We start from the raw sequence: 23,165 nt of genomic DNA, 5'->3' as shown, positions 1-23,165 counted from the left end.
TCTACCTTTGACTGCTTTGGACGTGTGCAGGGACAGTTTCCGGTGTGAAGGAATACTAGGAAAAGTAACTTTGACAGGCACCTCTTAGGTTGAGTTTGATGGGCTTACCTGTCCATCTTACTGCAAGGGTGGGTGAGAGCCGCCATATAACATTTACGCATGAATTAAATTTACATCTTGCCCTCCTCCTGAAGGGGCACATGGCAGCAAACCCTCAAATGATAAAACAGCTAAGAACAATTCCAACACAGAAACAGGCTGGGAAAGATCTGGATTGAAAAGGCTTGCTGGAAGAGCAAGGTCCTCAGTAGGACTAATGGGAGGGCAGAAATGATCTCCTGACAAGATCTCCACTGAAGGCCCTCTTCTGCCGAGGGCAGTGATCTGTATCTTGATTAATCGCAATGCCCCAAAGTGCCATGCCAGGATATTGGGGATATGAAAAGGAAGGCTCACAGACCCAACTGTCCAACGTGGAGGGGCAGAGGTTGGTGCTGGTAGGCCCTGCTGGAGCAATTTCCCTAGGTTGCCAGGTGATGATGTCAGGCCTGTATCACGAGTGAAGAACCCTCTGACTGCTTGGAAAATCTGGCATGCACCTTCCCCTTAAGTTTGATGTTGGCAGTAATGGATATACACGTTGACACTCCTTGGTAAAACTCACCATGACCATTTTTATAACCCCAAAGTCAGAAAATGGAAGTTTCAATGTTTTTATTCAAAGCAGCTTCTCACAATGTATAAATACTGCATATTAACACACATGAAAAATACAACTTCTAAGGCACCCAGAAAAATGTGTTCATACACTAGTTTACAGGACCATTGACAAATATATTGTGTACAATTTGATCTAGACAGTCAATATTTGATAAATCAGAAGAAACTAGTACTGAACTAGCTTCCAAAATATTATTTACAACACTGTGGTTAAGGGGTGCCCTATACCCTCATATTTGTTATATACTGTGCACTCTCCTTCATCACAAATATTGGAATCTGTTCCCATCTTATTCTATGCTATTTGGACAACAAAATAACTTATGGGCCTAATCAGAAAATGTTTTAATTCCTTTGTGCAAGACACTCATTAGATATCAAACAATCTTCACAGATTAAATTTGCAATTCTGTTTTTTTTTTTTTTTTTTGGTTATTTGCTTCATCTCCAAAGTTTGGTAATAAGCCTTACCAATAGGCACTCCATCATTTACTGGCTATCTTTCATGTTCCAACATGTTAAAAGCAGATAGACTCACAATGGCTATCCTGCCCTTTTCTCTATCCCTGAAATGAATGATACAAAATGCATGTTGAAAGGGAATCAACAGACGACCCTTTGCTGTACAGATAAACTGCTTCATTTTTTAACTTCATTCATTAGGATAATTGATAACTCTTTGGTCCTTATTTTTTTAATGGAAGATACATATAGATTTATATATATTATTCCCTAGAAGTTAAAATCCTGTTGACAATGTCAGTGAATTTGCAATTGAATTCCCGTGTGGTATTTAAAGTAGTGGCAAAGAGATTTAAGTATGGCTTAAAAACATACAGTTAATTGGGTAGACAGAGATAACACATCCAGGAAAGGGAGTACTTAGATGCACTACGATTAAGATTGTCTGTAAGTCCCTTATGTAAACTTCTTTAGTGTCTCCTAAAGAGAGTTGGCTTCAGTCAGATTTGACTTTTATAGACCCAGCCACCAAAAAAGAGAGAGCCTGAGATTGAGTAATGTGGCTGGGCGGACAGTATGCAGTTTATATCAAACAATACCCACACCGACAAGCCTAACTATGTTGTTTGAAAGAAACAACCCGTATTAATCCATATCACAAGGAAAAAACTTAAGGCCTTGCATTCTAAATTTGCCAAATGTCTGAATGCTTCAACTGGGGGGGGGGGGGTGTTAGAGGAAATTTCTTCAGATCTAATTAGATATGATGATGACACAACTCATTCCTTAGAAGGTAGGTTGTACTGAACACTTTCTCTGTCTGTGTGTTTCCTATCCTGAGAACCACCTATCCCTAGCAACTTGCCCCTCTAGAGAGCTTATACCTGGTTTTAGAGTCTGGATAGGAGGAGGCAACTAGAGAGGAGGGGGGAGTTTCAGTGGGGAAAAAGATGTGTGAAGAAAGGTGGCTGGCATGAAGTTTTCCCCATCCTCTGTTTTTATATCTGCATGATGGCAACTATAACAAGAAGAATAAAAGTTCTACAACATGGGTCTGTTGCCATCACATCTAATTGGACCCTCCATCTTACTTATGCAGTTAACAACATTTGATTCAACCTAGTGGTAAGGCTTATTCACAAATGCACAAAATTTACAAATTGTACCTTAAACTCTGTTATTTCAAGGTTGGGGGAAAAACAAAAGAAATAATAAAACAACACCCTGCCTGCATATATAAGTGTAAAAGTGTGTATTAGAATTCTAAGAGGAAAACAATTGGCACCAACCCCAGGATGCTTGAGATTAAAATAATGGTTAACCATTGTGGAAAAAGATTGCCTAAAACGCTTACCCTAATCTACCACGGAAATATAAAAGTTTATATTTTTGAAAATATATACTTATTAAAGTTAGACAGCTTATTCATTGAAACAGAAAGTTACCCAACTAAAGCCACACTTTATGTACAGCGAAAATGTACATGCAAGTGAAAGACACAGAAATAAATTGTTTCATTTTACCGTATCTACAAATGCAAAAACTGCCAATCCTTAAAGATTTGTACAAAACAATTTACATGAAATAATATAACATACTTAACAACAAATTTGCATGTATTTTTTAATTAAATACTGTGAATATTCATAAAAGTATTCGGTCTAATATATACAGTATACCTATACAGCTGAATACCCAGTGACAATAGAAAGAGAAAACAAAATAAGGAAGTGTATTAAAAAATAATCACTGCCCATTTTTCTTAAAAAAATTAAATGGAAATTAAATTAACCACCTAGACATGATTTTTTTTAAAAAAAGCTTTAGAGCTTTCAGAGTTAATTTTTGTGAAGAAATGGTACTCAGTTTTGTTCAGCTATTAATTTGCCAAGGCAAATGAGACGGTTTTGAAAATGCTGTTGAAGAAACAATGTTGAAAAATCAGATACATTAAGAAAAACTGCTGTTCAAAAACCAAAATGTCGCATCCCAAGAGTCTACACAGAGCAATAATTTTCCCATGCTGCAAGGACTTCCCACTGGTTCATTAAAATGTCTAACACATCATTTGGGGTTGCAGCACTTGTTTAGAGACATGAAAGCATGTTTTTGAAAGATGTTTCCCCATACAATTATTTGCCCTGCAAGTGTACATTCAAGGTTATGACTCCAGTTCACATGTTGACTCTAAGGAAGTCAACTGGACGAAAATGATTTGTGGGTTTCTTAAGACGGTTCACGACTGAGAATAAGGGAGGCATCAGCCCTTGACTGAGGAATGCGGCCTTGGCTTATGACACTTGTGGGTAACAAGCGTTCCACAAGCCACCTTGAATATTGCTTTCCAAAAATATTTAGACAAATCTGAACAAGAAGCCAGACTCTGCATTGATTTGTAAGCAGATCCCCGTGGATGTGCTCTAACTAGAAGGTGGAGCTTTGCCAAATATGAAGCAAAAAACGGAACAAAATAAAAAAAAATCCAAGCCCAGTAGTTGAATTTGGAACCTCTGAAAAGTAAAAAGAAATGGAAAGTGTGTTCTACTTAACCTTGAAAGGGCAGCAAAATAGACTGACAGACAGAGAGACAGAGAATAGACAGAGAGACAGATAGGGAAAGTCGTGGAAGCCAATCTCTGTATTCCATGAAATCTGAGAGATAAAGTGAACCCTCAGTCTGTTCCCAGGATTCCTTTTATTTCTTTTTTGCATTCTTAAGAGAACAATAATTTTTTAGAGTCGTCGGAAGATGCAGACCCGCCATACAAAGCACTAGAACAGCCCACACCTTTTATCTTGATTGGACTTGCCAGCTTCTTTGCTTAATCTGAAGAACGCATTCCTTCTGGTATTTTTCCAGAGACTTCAAACACATAATAAACTGAGGCAAAATGGAAGAATCTATTCATTAGGGTCACATTCTAATAGTAAATGACCATAGACTGTCCTGAGGGAAACCTGTGGAGAGTCTGGCCACCGAGGGGTGGAGAATGAAAGAAGTATGAAAGCCTTTCCACATCTAATTCATGATCCTCTAGCAGCTTCTTGCTGGCCTCTCTCAACGTTCTCCAAAATATACTACATCACATCTGAGGAAGGAGGCTCATGAAGGTAAGGTTCTAAGTTTCATAGAACAAAGGAATGCTTAATCCTTTGTTGGTGCCACAGGTTAGGCACCATTCACCCTGTTATTAATGTGGAGCTAATAAGAAAATAGTAAACATATTAGCTTTTCTTTTAAATGTAGCACCTGCTACCTATGCCTCAAGTTGTCAGGAGACTTGTGTAAAACTCACAGCTTCGGCATTTGATTGGTTTTTTTAAGGTATCTAAAATGATGTCTACTCTCTGCTGCTTTTCAATGCCCTACAGCATTCCTGCTTTATCTTGTTTTTATTGTACGCACAGCTCAATTCGTTTACTGTAAACCACAGAGCTTGTGTACTCGTGCAAAACAGTTGTCCAATCCGGGGAAATCTGAAAATGATAATTATATATTAACTAGACGAACAATCAAATGTGTATGTATGGGCACACACACACACACACACAGCAAGACACAAATAAATAAATTAAATAAATTCACCAAAAGAGCAGGGAAAACACAAATCCAAGTAGGTTCTTTTTCTTTTCTCCAAAATATTTTTTTTTTACATCATACATATAAATTATACTCTCCCCTTTTAATTATTTTCCATGGTTATCTTCTTTCAATGAACAAAACAAAATTATTAAAATATTTCTAAAGTGGGCCCTGAAAGCGTGGCTTCGGCCCAAATTCTAAACTGAGCCACTTGGGTCAACGCAATGATAAGTTGCTTACAGTAGCAAAAATAAATTAAATTTAAAAAAAGAGACAACAATTGATTTTTGCAGTATGCCTTGATGGGGTACACTCGTGCTTTCTAGCACATGCAATGTACACTTCTCTCTAGGCAAGTGTACATTGAGATGCAGTTCTTAACACATCTGTCTCTTCCTTTGTCGAACAATAATCAAACCTGCTAGGAACAGCCACTGAACTTCTCTATTTAACTCACAAGGAAACTGACACAACCATAGGTATGTTAGATACACTATCACAAATTCCTCTGAAGGATTTGCTGGGTCTGGGTTTGATTTTTATATTATTTTCTCAAACCCTGGTGACGCCTGAAATCGCTTTACTCTTGGAACATTCTTCCTCCCTGCTCTTTCAGAGTCGCGCAAGGATGTCAGACTTCGTATATTTTGTCTTGCAGATAACTGAACAATGAATCTAGTCCTTTGGAAGAACTCCAGAGTTGTTTTAACATCTGACATTCTTTCTCATTCACATCTTCGAGGCCAGATTTAAGGAAGCTCCGGACCAGGCATTTAGATTCTTCCAGTACCTAAGAAAAGAAATTGTTAAGAAGCCCATTTCATCATTTCAATTTATTCACTCTTTGGAAACAGCAGCTGGCCCAGAACGCAGCTGCAAAAGTGTTAGTAGGTGCTCCTGAGGTAGAAACTCTGTAAAACCCATTATGAGTGAGGCCAGTGTCACTACACAAGAGGGCGGCCAGATTAGGATCTTAGGAGGAACAAAACATCTGAATGTTAGTGAAACAAACAACTCCAGAGAAGAGGCAAAGAAGGTTCTAAATCTAACACATTCATTTTCCAAGTACTGTAGTTGGCTGGTGGGATAATGGAGTGACAAGAGATGGTTGGAGAAAGGATGAAACCGCTAAGATGATGCCTTTTTTCCTATACAGCTTGGAAAGTCTCTGTTCTCTGGCCAGAAGGTGAGACCCTTATCTGTGTCTCACCTATGGGGGAAGAATGTCTGGATGGGACAAGAGAAAAGGTCTTCTCAATGGCTAAAGCCAGATTATGGACCACCTGGCCCCTTGATATGCAGTTGGCCCCTTTATGCAACATTTTCCACCAGTTGCTGAATTACTTTTTGTTCTGGCAGACTTTTATTTTATGTGCTAGACCAGTGGTGGGGAGTCTCAGGGTAGAATGTGGCCTTCAGAGCCTCTCTATTCGGCCCTCAGACCTCTCTCCATGCCACAACCCTCATTAGCCATACTCTGTACCTTCTCCATGTACTGTTTATTGGATGCAGTGTGTCCTTGAAACGCAATAATGCCTGGATGGAGAGATGTATGTGTAGAAGCCTCTGCCTTTTGTTGGGGGTGGAATGTAGCCTAAGATATCAAAGTAAGAGGCACACCTGTTGCTCTGCCCAATTTCTGCCTCTGGTCCCAGCCACTTTTATTTTATATTATTTTATATTATTATATTATTGTATTATATTATATTATAATTATTAGATTTGAACTGATTTTATAATAAATTGATTTTAGAATGCTGTATTATTTTACTGTTGTTAGCTGCTCTGAGCCCGGCTTCATCTGGGGAGGGCGGGATATAAATAAAATTTAATTTTTATTTTTTATTTTGGCATGTGGCCCCTGGAAGGTTGCTCATTGCTCATTGAGCATCGTAAACTTCGCTCGTGACTCTCCACCTGACCACTCTTTCTTCTTCTGTTATAGTGGGGATGGGGGCTTTTTCATTCTGAAGGCAATACTCCCTGATGGGCAGCCTTCTGGGACTGAAGGCCAGCCATGGGTGGAGCCCGAGAAAAAAAGTGAGTAGAGCTGTGAGGATGATATACCTTTGTACAACAGGTTGCCTTCTTGCCATGCAAAACCAGACATTTCTGCACATGTACACACATTCCTCTACATAGGCAAGTGAGGGGTAAGCTCAGTTGCCTCAGGTGGCAGGCTCGGGGCAGCTGGGAGGGGTGGCAAATCTGGGCCCATGAGGACTATGCTACCAGACTTTTCCTGTGCTTTTTGCCCACAGCCACTGCCTGGGAAGAGTGAGGCTGCCACTGCCTGCTCCTTTCCGACCTCAATTTTTGCTTCTCTTGTCGCCTTCAGTGTGCTGCGGCTTCCCCAGGCTGCCCCCAGTTGCCTCAGGAGGCGGCAGCAGCAGAGACAGTGGTGGCAGAGCACCATTTTCTGTTTTGCCTCAAGTGGCAAAATGTCTTGGGCCGGCCCTGGTCCTGAGGGTCAGAAATACAGGCCTGGCGCTCCCCATCCTTGTTTTACAGGCTTCCTTATGTGCATGGCTACATTTCATCATCTTATGAAATCAGAAACAAGGATAACAATGGAAGCAACAATGGGGAATGCAGGATCCGGCTGGGGGCATTGTCAGATCAATTTATGTGCTTATCGGCACAATCCGCAAGAGCTTCAGTGCTTTTTCAGTCTGTGCTTCTTTTGTGGTTCTCATGCCACGTGAGATGTTATCTGCAATTCATTTAATTAAAAGTGCCTTGCTGTGTCTCCAAACCTTTCCTCTGAAACAAGTACCTGCTCTGTCTTTGCTGGAGAAGTATGTGGCAGAGCTACAATCTTTTATTATAAAAGGTGAGAAAAATATTCTATTTTTCTTTGGGTAGAAAATCAGATCCCACACATGACACATTATTTGAAAATCAGGACTACTCTTGAAGAACTTTTACTGTGCATATTGTAGTCTGTGCAAATGTAGTGTGTGCAAATAAACAATTTCCTCTCTGAGAAACTGAGTCTGCAGCAGAAGCTCATAGCCTTGATTGGCTAGTGCCTGTGACACCATGAGCCCCACAATGTTTCCATAAGCAGCACTGGGCTACATAGGATAATGGTCTGGCTTATTATAAGGCAGATTTAGGTATCTAAATTATAAAAAGCAAGCTTAGCAAAGATGATTCTCAGAAGGATCTGGTTGGTGACTGTTGGAAACAGGATGGAGGAACAAATGGTTTTTTTGTTCTGATGCAGTTGGGTTTGTCATATGTTTGCCAGACAACATGGAAAAATATTCCCTGCTCCAGGGGTGGGGAAGAAATTTGCAGGGGAAAACTGGTGGGCAGAAGGGAGAGTGCTTAACACTACTCCTATCCACCAGTTCACCCATCTATTTACCAACCCAAGCTTATTCCGGGACTTAAGAGTCCACCCACAGGCTCCCCAAATTTCTCTGTTTGGCCCTTGAGGATCTCCCCATGCCATCCACCCACTCAAGCAACACCTGTCACCCACCCTGCTTCACACCCTCTCCTTTTGTCTGGCTGAAACGTGTCCTTGAACTCTGATAATGCCTCTTTGCTTGCCTGGATTGAGAAGAGAGAGGGGAATGTCAGTAGAAACTAGCCTACTGAACAAAGCTCAAATTTACACTTCTTGCTCTGCCCACTTTTGCCCTTGCCTTCGCCCACCAATGACATGCCCCCCTGATCACATAGAAGATAATGCAGTCCTTAGACAAACATGGATCCCCATCCCTGAATAAAGGATTATGCATCCTTGCCAGCTTTCCCTAAAAAGCCCCCCAAGATTGCAGTAACAAGAATAACAAAATATTTTTATTTAGTTTTTTAGAGTCCTCAAAGCACTGCATATTAATTATGTTGTTGTTGTTATTATTATTTATTAAATGTATATACTGCCCTTCACCTGAAGATAACAGGGTGGTTTACAGTATATTAAATTATTATTAAATTATTATTATTATTATTCCCAACAATCCTGATAACTAGAAGTTTCTGGAAGAGATGAGATTAGCTTTTACAGTAAATACATAAAAGAAGTCTTAACTATTCCCTTCAGGCTAAGAAATAGAGCAAGCCAGGTAGCACCTAAGGATATTGTAATGATACGAAATTACTTTAAAAAAAGTATAATCTCCTGTTATATGGGGAAACGCTAGATGAAATGGTAAAGTCAGCACAAATAAAGTGGGCTAGGGATTTAGGTCATAATATACAATTGGAAGACTGGGAAAAGATGTGGAAGGTGAATTTAAAAATTATAGATTTTATTTTACTGAAAGAGAATTACAGTGGTACCCCGCAAGACGAATGCCTCGCAAGACGGAAAACCCGCATGACGAAAGGGTTTTCTGTTTTGGAGGCGCTTCGCAAGACGAATTTCCCTATGGGCTTGCTTCGCAAGACGAAAGCCCATAGGGAAATCTCCGGGGACCTGTTTTAAATTGCTGGCGGTCGGGAGCAAAGACTTTCGCCCACAGCCGGCCTTCAGAAGAGGTCCTGGACCTCTTCTGAAGGCCGGCGGGGGCGGGGGGCAAAAGTCTTTGCTCCCCCCCCCCCGCCTGCCTTCCCGGGACAGCGGAGACTTCTCCGCTGCCCCGGGCGATCTTAAAATGCTGGCGGGCGGGAGCGAAGCGTTCGCTGCCCACCCCCAGCATTTTAAAATCTCCCCGGGACAGCAGAGACCCGGGGAGATTTTAAAATGCTGGGGGTCGGGAGCGAAGCGTTCGCTGCCGACCCCCAGCATTTTAAAATCTCCCCGGGACAGCAGAGCCCTTGTCCCCCCCCCAGCCTTCAGAAGCGGTCGGGGGACAGACTGTCCCCGGACCTGGTCTGAAGGCGGTTTCCCTAGGAACGCATTAATTGATTTTCAATGCATTCCTATGGGAAACCGTGCTTCGCAAGACGAAAAACTCGCAAGAAGAAAAACTTGCGGAACGAATTAATTTCGTCTTGCGAGGCACCACTGTATATGAAAATGATGTATAGATGGTACATTGCACCAGAGAAAGTGGCAAAAATGTATAAAAGGGATCTAAAACCTGTTGGAAATGTAAAGAAAAAGATGGTACATTTTATCTTATGTGGTGGAAATGCTATATAATGAATTGAAAAAAATGTTTAAAAAGACTTTTGTTAAGAAACCAGAAGCATTCCATATATATATAAAAAAGGTTATTGTAGCTGATGCTTTTATACAAATGGGCAAACCTATCACTTTTGGTTTCTTATATTTCCAAGCTTGAATCCATGTCTCCACACTCCTATATCAGTTTGTGAGTTTCGTTTCCAAAAATGAACATTGCCATGCCTTAGCCAATCCCAGCGACTGCACGTTTCTTACCACTGCACTGCAGGATGCCATTTCCTTCACCCTCAACATCACTTCTTGCCCGAACGTTGTGGGCCAGAAAACCTGGGAGACGAGTCCTCTGCTGCAGGCTTCTTGTGCCGTTAGCTTCCTTCCACAGAACAACATTTCATTTGCCTGCAACCAAACATATTTGAGTCAAGACGCTGAAATGTGTGTATAAATCCTCCTCAGACTTCTGATTGGCTGGAATGTAGTCTCTGGTACAAAGGTAAGAGTCACAGGTCTTGCTCTGCCCACTTTTGCCTCAGCCCCTCAGCCAACACTGGCATCTGGCCCCCAGAAGTTTGGCTATGAGGGGATGCTGCCTTCAGGCTGAAAAAGCATAAGGACTCTGTTTGCATTAAGTGAGTTAAAACCACAAAGGTATGGGATTCAGGGGAAGAAATAGCAAACCACATTGCACATATGGTTGAATGAGGATTTGTCCCAACAGAAGAGAAACTCTGGATTCAGCTCACTTTCCTTGTGCAATCCTCTTCCGTTAAGTCAGAAGTGGTCTCTCTATGAGCTGATAATGAGGCTTTGTGCCTGCAGAAGGGCACTTTTAGATCCAAGCCATTTGCCTGGATTTGGACCACCGAAATCATCCAGGAAGCAGACTTACCAGAGCGACACCCAGTATCTGTGGGAATGTGTACGAAGAGCAGCCAGCTGGAGTGAGACGAATAGTTGCATAAGGTGTCTGAAACCAGGCCTTTTCACTCGCCCAGACGATGTCGCAGAGCGGCAAAATGGAAGCCCCCAAGCCGAGAGCAGGTCCATTGATCGCAACCACGATTGGCTTCTTAAACTGGATAAAAGCTTTGACAAAATCCCTGCAGTTTTAGAAAAGGAGGAGAACTGTTACTAATTACATTCCAAAAAATGTCAATCATCCCATCAGGAAATTACCGGAAATTGCTGGCAATTCTGAGAACACTTTTTAGTGCAGAACCTCTGTTATTTTGCATTTTTGTTCGCTTTTCTGCATGCTGTGCCTTGCTTGGAAACCTCCTGTGTTAATGTATGTGTAATATATATATGATTACAATATATAGTGTTGCAATAAAAGGAAACAAACTTGAGAATGACCTTGCTGGATTGGAGTGAAACCTTTGGCAAGGGAGCCAGATAACTTAAGGTAAAGGGAAAGGGAAAGGGACCCCTGACCATTTAGGTCCAGTCATGAGCGACTCTGGGGTTGCGGCATTCATCTCGCTTTATTGGCCGAGGGAGCCGGCGTACAGCTTCAGTGTCATGTGGCCAGCATGACTAAGCCGCTTCTGGAGAACCAGAGCAGCATACGGAAACGCCGTTTACCTTCTCGCCGGAGTGGTACCTATTTATCTACTTGCACTTAGACGTGCTTTTGAACTGCTAGGTTGGCAGGAGCAGGGACCAAGCAATGGAAGCTGACTCCGTCGCAGGGATTTGAACTGCCAACCTTCTGATTGGCAAGTCCTAGGCTCTGTGGTTTAACCCACAGCGCCACCTGCGTCCCAGATAACTTAAGAGAACCTCACGAATAAAGCCCATTGGAGACAGCCACTCCCTATCACTCATGCCTATTCCCTCTGAAAATGGATTCACCTTTGCAACCTATAGGAGCACAGGAAGCTACCTTATCATGGGTCTGGCTATTGATCCATCTGGCTCAGAACTGTCCATGCTGAAAGATAGTGGCTCCCCAAGGTTTCAGACAGGAGGTTTCTCCCAGCCCTACCTGGAGATGCCACAGACTGAATCTGGAACCTCCTGTGTGCAAAGCAGATGCGCTACTCGCTGATCTATAGCTACCCAGAGCAGCAAGTACACCTAAGAAGTTTGCTTATCCTGGGACACACCCTTGATCCATCTAACTCAGCATTGTTTTTACTGATTCACCTTCAACATGCCAAGCAGATGCCCTGCCTGCTGGACTGCAGCCCTTCCCCACCCATCTTGGCTTGGGTGGTTTCCTGATGTCTACGGAGGGTGAAGAAAAGCATCCTTCAGCTGCAATGCGAGCCCTACACATCTGGTCGGCTTTGCCACTTGAACAAGTGGTGCACACATGCCAGTGAATTCTGTGCTGGCTCAGCTGTCACTCTCCTTCAAACAGGCTGACTGCTTGTCTTTAATTTGTAAAATGTTGCATGGGCATTTAACTCACTGCTAGGGATTCCTTAGTTGCGATTCCTGCATAGATGAACCTTGGGGTCCCTCTCAACTCTACAGTGCTTTGATTCTATGATTCTATGCCTTAAAAGGTAAAGGTAAAGGGACCCCTGACCATTAGGTCCAGTCGTGACCGACTCTGGGGTTGCGGTGCTCATCTCGCTTTACTGGCCGAGGGAGCCGTTGTACAGCTTCCGGGTCATGTGGCCAGCATGACTAAGCTGCTTCTGGCGAACCAGAGCAGAACACGGAAACGCCATTTACCTTCCCGCCAGAGCGGTACCTATTTATCTACTTGCACTTTGACGTGCTTTTGAACTGCTAGGTTGGCAGGAGCAGGGACCAAGCAACGGGAGCTCACCCCGTCGCGGGGATTCGAACCGCTGACCTTCTGATCGGCAAATCCTAGGCTCTGTGGTTTAACCCACAGCACCACCCGCGTCCCAATGCCTTAAAAGAGAAACACCCAAATATTCTTTAAAACAGATGATCCTGAGATACGTGGATGTGATGGCTTTGTGATGGGGAACCTCAGGTTCGGGGGGGGGGGGTTTCAAATGCAACCCCCATGACTCTCCTCAGGCTGTACTCTCCTCTGAGCCACATCCCTCAGCAGCCATTCTGTGCACTCTCCTGGCAAGGTTCCTTTCTGGCTGGAACGTATTCCTGAACTCTTATCATGCTTCTTGCTTGTCTAGACAGGAGGATAGAGAGGGATGGGCTTGCATGTGAAGAAACTAATTTGCTGTACCAAAGGCCAAATTCTGCTCACTTTTGCCTCTAACCCATGGCATGTGGCCCCTGAAAGGTTTCTCAGAAAGGAATGCGGCCCTTGAGATGAGCAAAGCTTCCCACCCCTGCTTTATGACACTGTAGCCTCCTGAAACTTCAAAATGCCTGTGCAACTTCTGAAATCACCCCTGATTTGAGTGGCAATTTCCTTTGCAATTTTTGGGGTACACTACAAACTAAGTTTTTTCAAGCACATTGGAAGATACCTTATACTGAGTCCACGTAGCTCAGTATTGTCTATTCTGACAAGCAGCAACTGTCTGGGATTTCAGGTAGGAGCCCTAGCCAGTCCTACCTGGAGCAGTCAGAGGTTGGAGCTGGGACCTTTTCCTCTGCCCCTGAGCTACAGACCTTCCCAAACGAAACACTGAGCCAGAAACATAATTGGCACAAATGGGTCATGATTGCATGGGCACTAATTGGCAACAGTTTGGGATCGGGCTCCAAACAGGAAGGAGCATGTTTGGCAACGGATTTAAGGAACGTGCTTCACACTAGGCAGATTTCTATTAAAAATAATATGACACTTATTAAAGGAAGGCCACATTTTAGCACTAGTAGTCCATTTACATGTAAATGAGGTCATTTTACTTCTAAGGAAAAGAGCAGAACACCTCCTTTGTTAGGCTCAGCCATATTGCACAATCTTGTTTTAATCAAGCAAGGCTGCCATGCTAGGAATCATCATGAGTGCTGAAATTTATGAATATGCTGAAGTCCCCGAGGCAATATCTGACATGCCAGAAGGAAGGAAAGCTACAATTAAAACCTCTACAGGACTTGTACTTCATCTTGGTGATCTCCAGGTGAGCTCAACCCTTTCAAATTTCCCAGATGAAAATGGGGACGCACTTGGAACATCTCCCGCCAAGGACCACTGCCCAAGCCAGCGATGGAGAACTGGTGGCTGTCCAGACATTGCTGGACTCCAGATCACATCAGCCCCTGTGAGCATGGCCAACAGACAGGAATAATGGGAGTTGTAGTGCAACAAACTTCTGGAGGCCGACAGCTTCCCTATCCCTGACCGACGTCAACTCTCCAGGCTTGATTATGTGTGCCATCTGCTGTATATATTGTGTTTCAATGTAACCCACCTTAGGGCCTTAGGGTGAGAGTTGGGTAAAATAGTGACAACAACAATTTTTTAGTTTGTCCTACACTGATTTCTAAGCTGTGAGGGTATCTGTTCTTCGTGATAATTTTGCTCATTTATTTTAACAAAATGTATACACCTCTTGATTGTAATAAAACTTCAGAGTGGCTGCTAGTATAAGTGAATTATTATTATTATTATTATTATTATTATTATTATTATTATTATTATTATTATTCCGCCCTATACCCACAGTTTTCAGGGCGGTTCACAAGGTAAAATCACAAAATAAAATCACAAAATACATAATCAAAATAAAAAACAATAACAACTCAATAACAACAACCCTATTAAGCAAAGAAACACATAAACATGTACAGTGACCACAAAAACTAAAATAAAATAAAATCTTAAGACCTCCTCCCCATGCACGGCAACTCCTGAGCATCAGAGGCAAGACAAAGTCACCTTATAGCTTCTGCGATCCTCGTGCTTTCTTTTCTTCTATCGTTAGATAACCTGCCGATTAAATAGGAGTAGTCTAGGCCACTGCAGAAGACACTACCCACTGCGCTGAGAAGCAGGAGTTTACTGTCGTCAGCTGACGCATTGCACAGTGCTCTCCGGACCTCCTTCATGATCTGTGAAGACCAAAAAACAAGAACAGTTCTTTGACACACACACACAGCTAAAGTGATCACTAGCTTCACACCGTTTCAGCTACAACTGCACGTTTCAAATATATATTCAATACTACTTTGGCCATTGGATGGGTCTGCTGTTGGGAGTTGAAGCCTAACAACACCTGGAAGCCTCCACTTTGGCTATCTCTGCTCTACACTCATTATTTATAAGTTGCTTTGCAGCTTTCAAAAGCAAAAGGCATTGCTAGCGAAATAAGGAGGAAGGAAATTTAAGGTCATTGGTTTGCTTCGGACTTCATGTTGCCACCCTTTAAATTGCACCCTCTGCTTTTCTTCCAAAAAAAGCTTGTCTAAATTACCACACAAGGGTATTGTGCAGTGGTGTGGGCCCCAGAAGAGCTGTTTTTCCTTTTCAGGTCTTCAGAAACTGTACAGACTCTTCAAATGACTGTGTAGACTTAATGTGTGGAACAGGGCTTGGCCAACCTTTTGCGGGCCAAGGGGAGATGTGCAAATGGCTGCAAATTGGAGAAACTTTTGGGAGTATAACACCCACACCCACAACCCAATGTACACTGCAGGAAGAGCAGGATCATGCCCATTTTTTTCTGTCCCTCCTGAGTACTGCACTTTGTGTAAGTGTGGGCTTTCCTCTGTGATTTGCAGATTCTGTACTTTTAAGCAGTTGTGTATGTGCATGCCTGCCTGCAAGAAACAAACCAAGCAACATGACAGCTGTCTTTATTTAAAACAGGTGGTAAAATCACTTTACCTGGCATAGAACCCCCTTGACACATTCATCTTATGAAGGGGATCAAGGATACATCTCTAATCCTGTCTCAACTTCCAAGTGCACAAAACCCCTGGCATCAATGTATTGGGCACAGATGTCTGAATTGACAAAGCCTCTGTGTGTACAGAAGTTTCCATGCAACTAGGTCCCATTCCCCAGTAACTGCATAGTGTAAAGGTAAAGGTAAAGGTACCCCTGCCCGAACGGGCCAGTCTTGACAGACTCTGGGGTTTGTGCGCCCATCTCACATCTATAGGCCGGGGGCCAGCGCTGTCCGGAGACACTTCCGGGTCACGTGGCCAGCGTGACAAAGCTGCATCTGGCGAGCCAGCGCAGCACACGGAACGCTGTTTACCTTCCCGCTGGTAAGCGGTACCTATTTATCTACTTGCACCCGGGGGTGCTTTCAAACTGCTAGGTTGGCAGGCGCTGGGACCGAGCAGCGGGAGCGCACCCCGCCGCGGGGATTCGAACCGCCGACCTTTCGATCGGCAAGCCCTAGGCGCTGAGGCTTTTACCCACAGCGCCACCCGCGTCCCTCTGTGATTTTCCTCTGTGATTTGCAGATTCTGTACTTTTAAGCAGTTGTGTATGTGCATGCCTGCCTGCAAGAAACAAACCAAGCAACATGACAGCTGTCTTTATTTAAAACAGGTGGTAAAATCACTTTACCTGGCATAGAACCCCCTTGACACACTCATCTTATGAAGGGGATCAAGGATACATCTCTAATCCTGTCTCAACTTCCAAGTGCACAAAACCCCTGGCATCAATGTATTGGGCACAGATGTCTGAATTGACAAAGCCTCTGTGTGTACAGAAGTTTCCATGCAACTAGGTCCCATTCCCCAGTAACTGCATAGTGTACCCCCCGTGTAAGTAATATGCCAAGGGGAAAATGCTGTGCTATGCTTCTAGATAATTGATTTTCAATAATATGCGTTCAATGTACATGTCATGAGCTGCACAGCACTGTTGGAATCGCCAACAGTGTATGGCTATTCTTTTTGGAGAGACTGGCAAAGGAAACTAGAAAAATAAAATAAATAGTGATGGAAGTCAAGTGACAATAAAACAAATACATCTTTGGCAAGAAATGAGCTTTCCAGCTTGGTTAGTGGGGCTCTTTCTTTGGGAGAATCAAAGAGGGTTGGGAAAGCTTTCTGAGAATCAGGTGTACTGTAAGTTTTATTATGTACATCCACATGGTTGCTGACACTTTAATTCTGCAAGGAAGAGAACATTAAAAGCCTTGGGAAGATGAAATAATTCATATCCTTGATTTCTTACGAATTTAAGATTATTCATATAGCACTCACAAACTGTTTTCTAATTTCTGCAGGCTTTTAGTTTATGAGGATTTAGGAATGATTTGGCTTCAGCTACCCACTGTGATTTTCACTGATTGTCTTGTGCTTTGCACCATAAGGGCAGGGTATAAATTGTCTTGATAAAATAAACAAGTTACTGGGTGTGTTTTAAAAACATGTTCTCACACCCAGTATCATTACTACTGCTGAAAGTTCTTTCCCGCCTGCTTCACATTGCATTTCGTTTACCCAGAAATTATCCTGTCCTGCATTATCTTCTGAAAGTGGTGTCAGATCAGACCAAAGAGGCCCTTGACCAAACAATCTTTAATAGAACGTTTACTACAGTGGAACTTGTCTTACTATGATCAGCAGCTCAGGCGTATCCACAGGGCAAAGTTAGGCATACTGAAAAGTAACCCCCACCACGTTCAAGGGAACTTGCTCTCTGGTAGGGATGTGGGGAAAATCTGGTTTGGCTTGCATTTTATCATGAACCTTCATAATTCACATTATGAAACAGTACATGAACTGAAACACAGCTATCTTTCAAAAATCACACTTCCCATGATTTTACGGTGTAGCCCTTAAACAAAAAAAATGTGCATATTAGGAGAAAATGTGCATTGTATATATTAATTAAAATAACGTGCAAAAAGGTGTATATTAGGCAAATTGCATGCAAATAGGATTACACTGCATAAAGGTGCGTATGAGAAATGGTAGAACGCCACACAAAAAGGCTGATGGGGAGTCTATCTATCTATCTATGTATGCAAACTTATGTGGAAAAGCCAAGCTTAAGATTGGGAATTTGTGAACCTAGGTCCTAGGAGAAATCAAAGTCAACAAATCCATCCATCCTTATTCTCAGATAGCAATGGGGGAGAAATTAAATTCAGTTTGCATCTAAAGGCAAATCTACCTGTTTTTTGTAAGCTGTCTGGAAAAAGGAAGCATATAAATAGTAATAATGATGATTTATTGCACTTTTGTAAAAAAACATAAACTGAAACACAGCCATTCTTTGAAATTTCCACTTCTCTTAATTTTGCAATGCAGTTCTCCAGCCATATATTTGCACAAAAACGCATGAACTAGGGCAAACTCCATATGAACATGAATATATTAGTGAAGATAACATACAAAAATCCATTATATTAAGGGAAATTGCATTTCAAAAATGTGTATATTAGTCAGATGCATACAAAATGCGTTCATTAGGAGAAATTAGGAACAGTTGAAGCACCTGAAAAATCTATTTTCAAAGTCATTTCTTAAGGTATTTTTAAGAAAGCTGATGTTTACAAGTGGTCATGGACTGGGGCAATGACGAGAAGACCTAAGAAACTGGGGTGAGGAACTTGCTGTTGAAATCCAGTCCCATTAGCCCCAGAGAGCATGGACAATGACCAAAGATGATGGGAGTTGTAGTCCAACAACCTCTGAAGCACCAGAAAAAAACAAGAAACAGAGACAAATACCTTCATAAAAGTGTGCCCCTCAAACTGCTGTTTGCCCCCTTGAATGTCTGGAAGAAACAATTCTGATAGCACATTACATTGCTTGTGTCTTCTGCTAGGCAAAACATTTGCTCTGGTTTTGTTTTTGCTTTAAACCCGTGCAAAGAATGGAAATGCAATTACCAGGTTCTGAGGCACCTTTAATTAATTGAGGATAAAGCAGCAGAAGCCACCGCCTTCAGAAAACAAAGCCCCAAAGGATATTGTGCTATTTCAGAATGTGAAGTGGAGATTCAAAGAGCTTGGGGGAAGTGATCCTTGATTAGGGGCTCAGCTGATCAGTAATCAGGGCTGTAGGCAAACCATGGGAATAGGAGTCATTCCAGTGGAATTTTTAAAGCATTATAATATTCTCCAGATTTTTATGAATTGTACCTCCTGTACCCAGCTTTGTATTTTTGTGACACGATACAGTTAACTCTGAGGTGACCTTTTTACCCATAGGTTTTTTTTGGAATAAAAATTAATAATAAAAAAAGAAGAAGCAGGAAGCTCTTGATACTTATTTCACCCTGGAGAATGGTCAAAAGTTCTAATATCTTGAGAGATGATGAAGGAACATAGGAAGGTGCTTTGTACCATCAAATCATTGGTCCATCAAGCTCAGCATTGTCTACATGGATTGGCAGCAGTTCTACAGGGTTTCAGAAAGGGGACATTCCCAGACCTACTGGGGATGTCAAGGATTGATCCTGGGACCTTTGGCATCCAAAGTCTGTACTCTGCTACTGAGCTATGGTCCTTCCCCATCAGTAAGCATCAATATCCTGCCACTTGGGAATGCAATCAGGAACCACCACCCCACACAATTGGCCGCCATGTGAACATGACGGGTTGGGGAGTCATCAACTCATAATGCAAGCATCATTTAAGTTCCTGTGGCCTCCATTCAAACCCTGAGGAAAATAAAAATGTTGTGTACAGACTACAAATCTGCAGCCTCTGATTCTATTCTTTCATTTAAAAAATATTGCAAGCATCAACAGCAGAAGTCCGAAATGGGAGCTTCTTCATGGGTGTTGAGGGGACAACGGTAAACTCAGGTTAAGATTGACTTTAGCTTTCTAGCTACTATCACCCTCCCACTTTACAGGGCCTCTCCCCTTTGCTTTGATGTTCACCTGCATACCTCTGGAGTCAGTGCATTGTTATCTGAGGTTTGACTGGAGAGGAGGATGTGCGTGAATCCATCTTCTTTGCGTACTACAATGTCTCTGAACCGACAGTTGCTCTCGTTTTGACGCACGCTGTACCTGAGTCTCTTATCAAAGACGTAATCTTTCTCCCCTTCCAGCTTCCTTTTCACAGTGCTATGAAGATTCAGGCCTCCATTTGCCAGAGAAGAACCTTTCAAAAGGCAAAGAGTCAGAAGAGACACATGTCATTATCTCTAGGAATCCCCCAAGAGACAAGCACAGGAACATAGGAAGTTGCCAGTCTACTGGTCCACCTAGCACAATATTTTATGCAATGACTGACCATGGGCTTCCCAGGGTTTCTGACAGGGAATCTTTCTCAGCCCACCTGGAGATGCTAGGGATTGAACCTGTGACCTTCTGCAAGCAAAGCAAATGCTGTACCACTAAGCCATGGCCCCTTTCCCCCCAAGAAGTACATATTTGATGTACTTCAGCTTCATATGATGCCTTCTTCATTTGGTTGAATTGCTCTTATTCTGCTTTAAAGGATGGAGTTGAACAGTGGCAACTGCTAGAGTTTCTCCAACAAAAGCCAATGGATACTATTGCCTTCCTTGAAAGTAAACTCAGCCCCTTAAAAAAAAAAAGTACATACTTAGTGAAACATATTTTGTCTCAATATGCTCTAATTCAGCCACGGGGAACCATTTCCAGGCCACAGGCTGCCTTCTCTTGCAGGCAACTTTCTGGCAGGTGAGGCCAGAGACAAAGTGAGCATTTTGCCTGGGGCAAAAGTAGGCAGATCAACGGATGTGAGTTCTACCTTTGTGCAGTAAGGCTACACAGAAACCAGGGCTTTCAATGCTCACTCCCAGTATCTTTTCCATCCACCATCCAGACAAGAAAGAATTCAGAGATGCATGCCAGCCAGTAAAAAGTGAACTCAGAAGGCATAGAGCAGTGCCTGTGAACAGTGTGGCCTGATGAGAACCTCAAGGGTCAGATCATCAGACCTGGCAGGCCTGAGGTTACCCACCACTGTGCTAGCTAAAGGGAAGAGCAAGGTGTGTGCTTAAATGTACTGAAATCACTAGGACGTCAGTCTGCAACCCCATGCTCCTTTCCTTAGGAGCAAACCCCGGTGAACTCAGTGACACTGATTTCTCAGTAGGATCATGCTGTTCACATGTTTGATTTGGACTGGATTTTTGTTTTGTCTGGCTTTTCGAAAAATATATATTTTGTATATTCTGGCTTTTCAAAAAAAGCTTGAGACGGCTAATAAGTAACGAGGGGTGGAAGAGAAATTCAATTTCATTTGTATTTTAATGTGAATGTGCTTAATTCATAATTCCTCGAACCAATACACAAAGTGAAACACAACTATTCTTCGAAATCTGTATATTTCTCTTCCATTCCTAGACAGGAAAGACTGAGCATTTCTAAGCAAATGAACCTGCCCAGGCCCAAGGACCATGAGACTGGAGGGGAACAAAAACAGGGCCTTATCTGCTGTGGACTTCCCTTATTTGGGAAGTGTGAATGGGCCCCTCACTGTTGTCTTTTAAGTGAACTTTAGAATCATAGAATTATATAACTGTAGAATAGGAAGGGTTCACAAGGGTTCTAGTCCAAGTTCCTGCATTGCTTTGAACTCCCCCCCTTTAAATCCACTCTGCTTTTTATTGATGGCTTTATTTGGCTTCATGTTTGTTGCTGTTGTTTTAATAGTTCATCCCCAGTTGGGTTTTTAATGTTTGCACTGTTCAATGTATCGGACTGCATTTAACTATTTTTAAAAAAACTCAGAGTAGACCCATTAAAGTTAATGGACATAAGTTAGCTATATCTATTAATTTCAGTGGATCTACTCTGAGCAGAACTCACATTGGATATAATCCACTGTATCTATTCATTGCTTGTAAGGGGTTTAAATCAACCAAATAAATGTTTTTCAAATCCAAACTTCCCTCTTGTTTCCCTTATATATGAATTGCAATGAACAAAGTTGTTTCTTGGCTCCAGACAGCCTGGTGTAATTTCAATCAGAATCAAAAGATGTACAACTGGGACCTGGATCTGAGTTTTGTAGATTGGCTTCATCTTTGCTTAGTGAAAGTGCTGGTGGACTGCCATGGGAGTTTAAGGTAAATTAGTCTCTCAGGGAGTAACCAGAGGCAAGAGAAGTCTTTCAATTAATGTCACTAGGGTCTGGATTATGTACTTTTGAGGGTGTTGGAGGAAAAAAAAGTTAATAGAGTCTGTGATTGGACAGCTAATCCTACCACACAGTGAGGCCTCTATAAACATATTCCAGACATATTCACCTTACATATTTCACCTACTGCCTTCTTCATAATTAGGGATATTAATACACTGATACTATTTTTACACATTAAGACACAATCTAATGGTCTCAAAACAGACAAATGCCAAATATTTGTATTGTTTTATTTAAGCCCCCCCCCAAACAATTTTTCCAATTTTTAGCTGGAAATGCTGGGATTTGAACCTGTGATCTTCTGCATGCAAGGCAGATGCTTTACCACTGTGTTATGGCCCCACTGGAATAGACAGGACTGAGTCAGGTGGACCAACTGATCTCTCTATATACTGAAACCTCCCATGTCAGTGGATGCATTGAAGAGGAGCTGCAGGTGGAAGTAAATGTAGCAATCCAAAAGCCCAAAACAAGGAGAAGCAAAACCATAGACTGCTGCTTGAAAACAACCATTTATTATTGTTTGAAGATTGCTCACCATGTTTTGAGAACTGTCTCCCTCAAGGGCAAAGGGTCTTCCCAGATCTTATTCCAGCACACCAGTTAAAGCCCACTCAGGGAGTATAATTTTTCTTTCTCCAAATACACTAGGCAAATCTTCAAATAATAATCACTCCCTCTAATAGTGGAGCCACCTGGCAAATGCTGTGACCAGATTGTAACCAAAATGGAGCCAGTAAGAAACAACAGAGAGGTATCATCAGAATGCTTGAGGCAACCCCCAGGTTTGCAGAAGTACAAATTACCTTTAGTGGGGGGGGGGAAATCTAAAGGGGCAACCTCTCCCCTTTGCCGAAAAAGCAACCTCCCAACAAGGATTGATCATGCTCAGGGTCAAAAGAATGCCATGTGTCTGTTAGGAATTAGATCTAAGCAGGTTCAAGTAGGTCTGGACAGGGAACTCTGAAAAATCACATGCAAGTGCCTGGGCAGTGGATGAAGGCAGACTTGGGCTGGAAAATTTATATGCTATTGAGGAATAAGCAACAGCTGCTGAAGGTGCAGATGGTAAGGGAAGAGGGCAGGGGATTAATCCTTCAGGGAAATCTAACACAACATAAACCCTCTCATCCATCAGGTTATCATCATTATTTGTTGTTTCTTCATTTGTTCAAAGAGAGCACCTAGCAAGCGAGTTGAAGAGGTGACAAAAGAGGCTGTTAACCTCACAGCAGGTGCCCCAAGCAAAGCAAAGCCTCTCTGCAGAGAGAGGGAAAGGCAACCAATGGCTGGTCCACAGGAGAGCTCTTGCCACATTTGCGAGAAAACAAAAAAGGAGCAGAGAAGAGATGGTGGCGTGTAATGGGATCTGATG

At 42.4% G+C, this 23,165-nt stretch overlaps 1 protein-coding gene across 2 annotated transcripts in view; it reads right to left on the bottom strand.

Moving 5' to 3' along the window:
- Nucleotides 1–699: 699 nt before the first annotated feature.
- CDYL2 (chromodomain Y like 2) overlaps nt 700–23,165 on the bottom strand; it is a 69,799-nt gene continuing 47,333 nt past the window's right edge. For both annotated transcript variants that reach the window (XM_083514984.1, XM_083514983.1), the window contains exons 3-7: nt 19,560–19,777; nt 14,629–14,801; nt 10,741–10,951; nt 10,107–10,250; nt 700–5,555 (exon numbers count right to left, since the gene is read on the bottom strand). In XM_083514984.1, coding sequence (XP_083371110.1) covers nt 5,397–5,555; nt 10,107–10,250; nt 10,741–10,951; nt 14,629–14,801; nt 19,560–19,777 — 905 coding nt within the window. In that variant the 3' untranslated portion in view covers nt 700–5,396. The remainder of the gene's footprint in view (nt 5,556–10,106; nt 10,251–10,740; nt 10,952–14,628; nt 14,802–19,559; nt 19,778–23,165) is intronic.

The sequence above is a fragment of the Podarcis liolepis genome, assembly GCF_965112155.1.
Source record: "Podarcis liolepis genome assembly, chromosome: 7".
Taxonomy (NCBI): domain Eukaryota; kingdom Metazoa; phylum Chordata; class Lepidosauria; order Squamata; family Lacertidae; genus Podarcis; species Podarcis liolepis.
The sequence above is the reverse complement of the archived record's forward strand: the minus strand, read 5'-3'. Positions and strand labels throughout refer to the sequence as shown.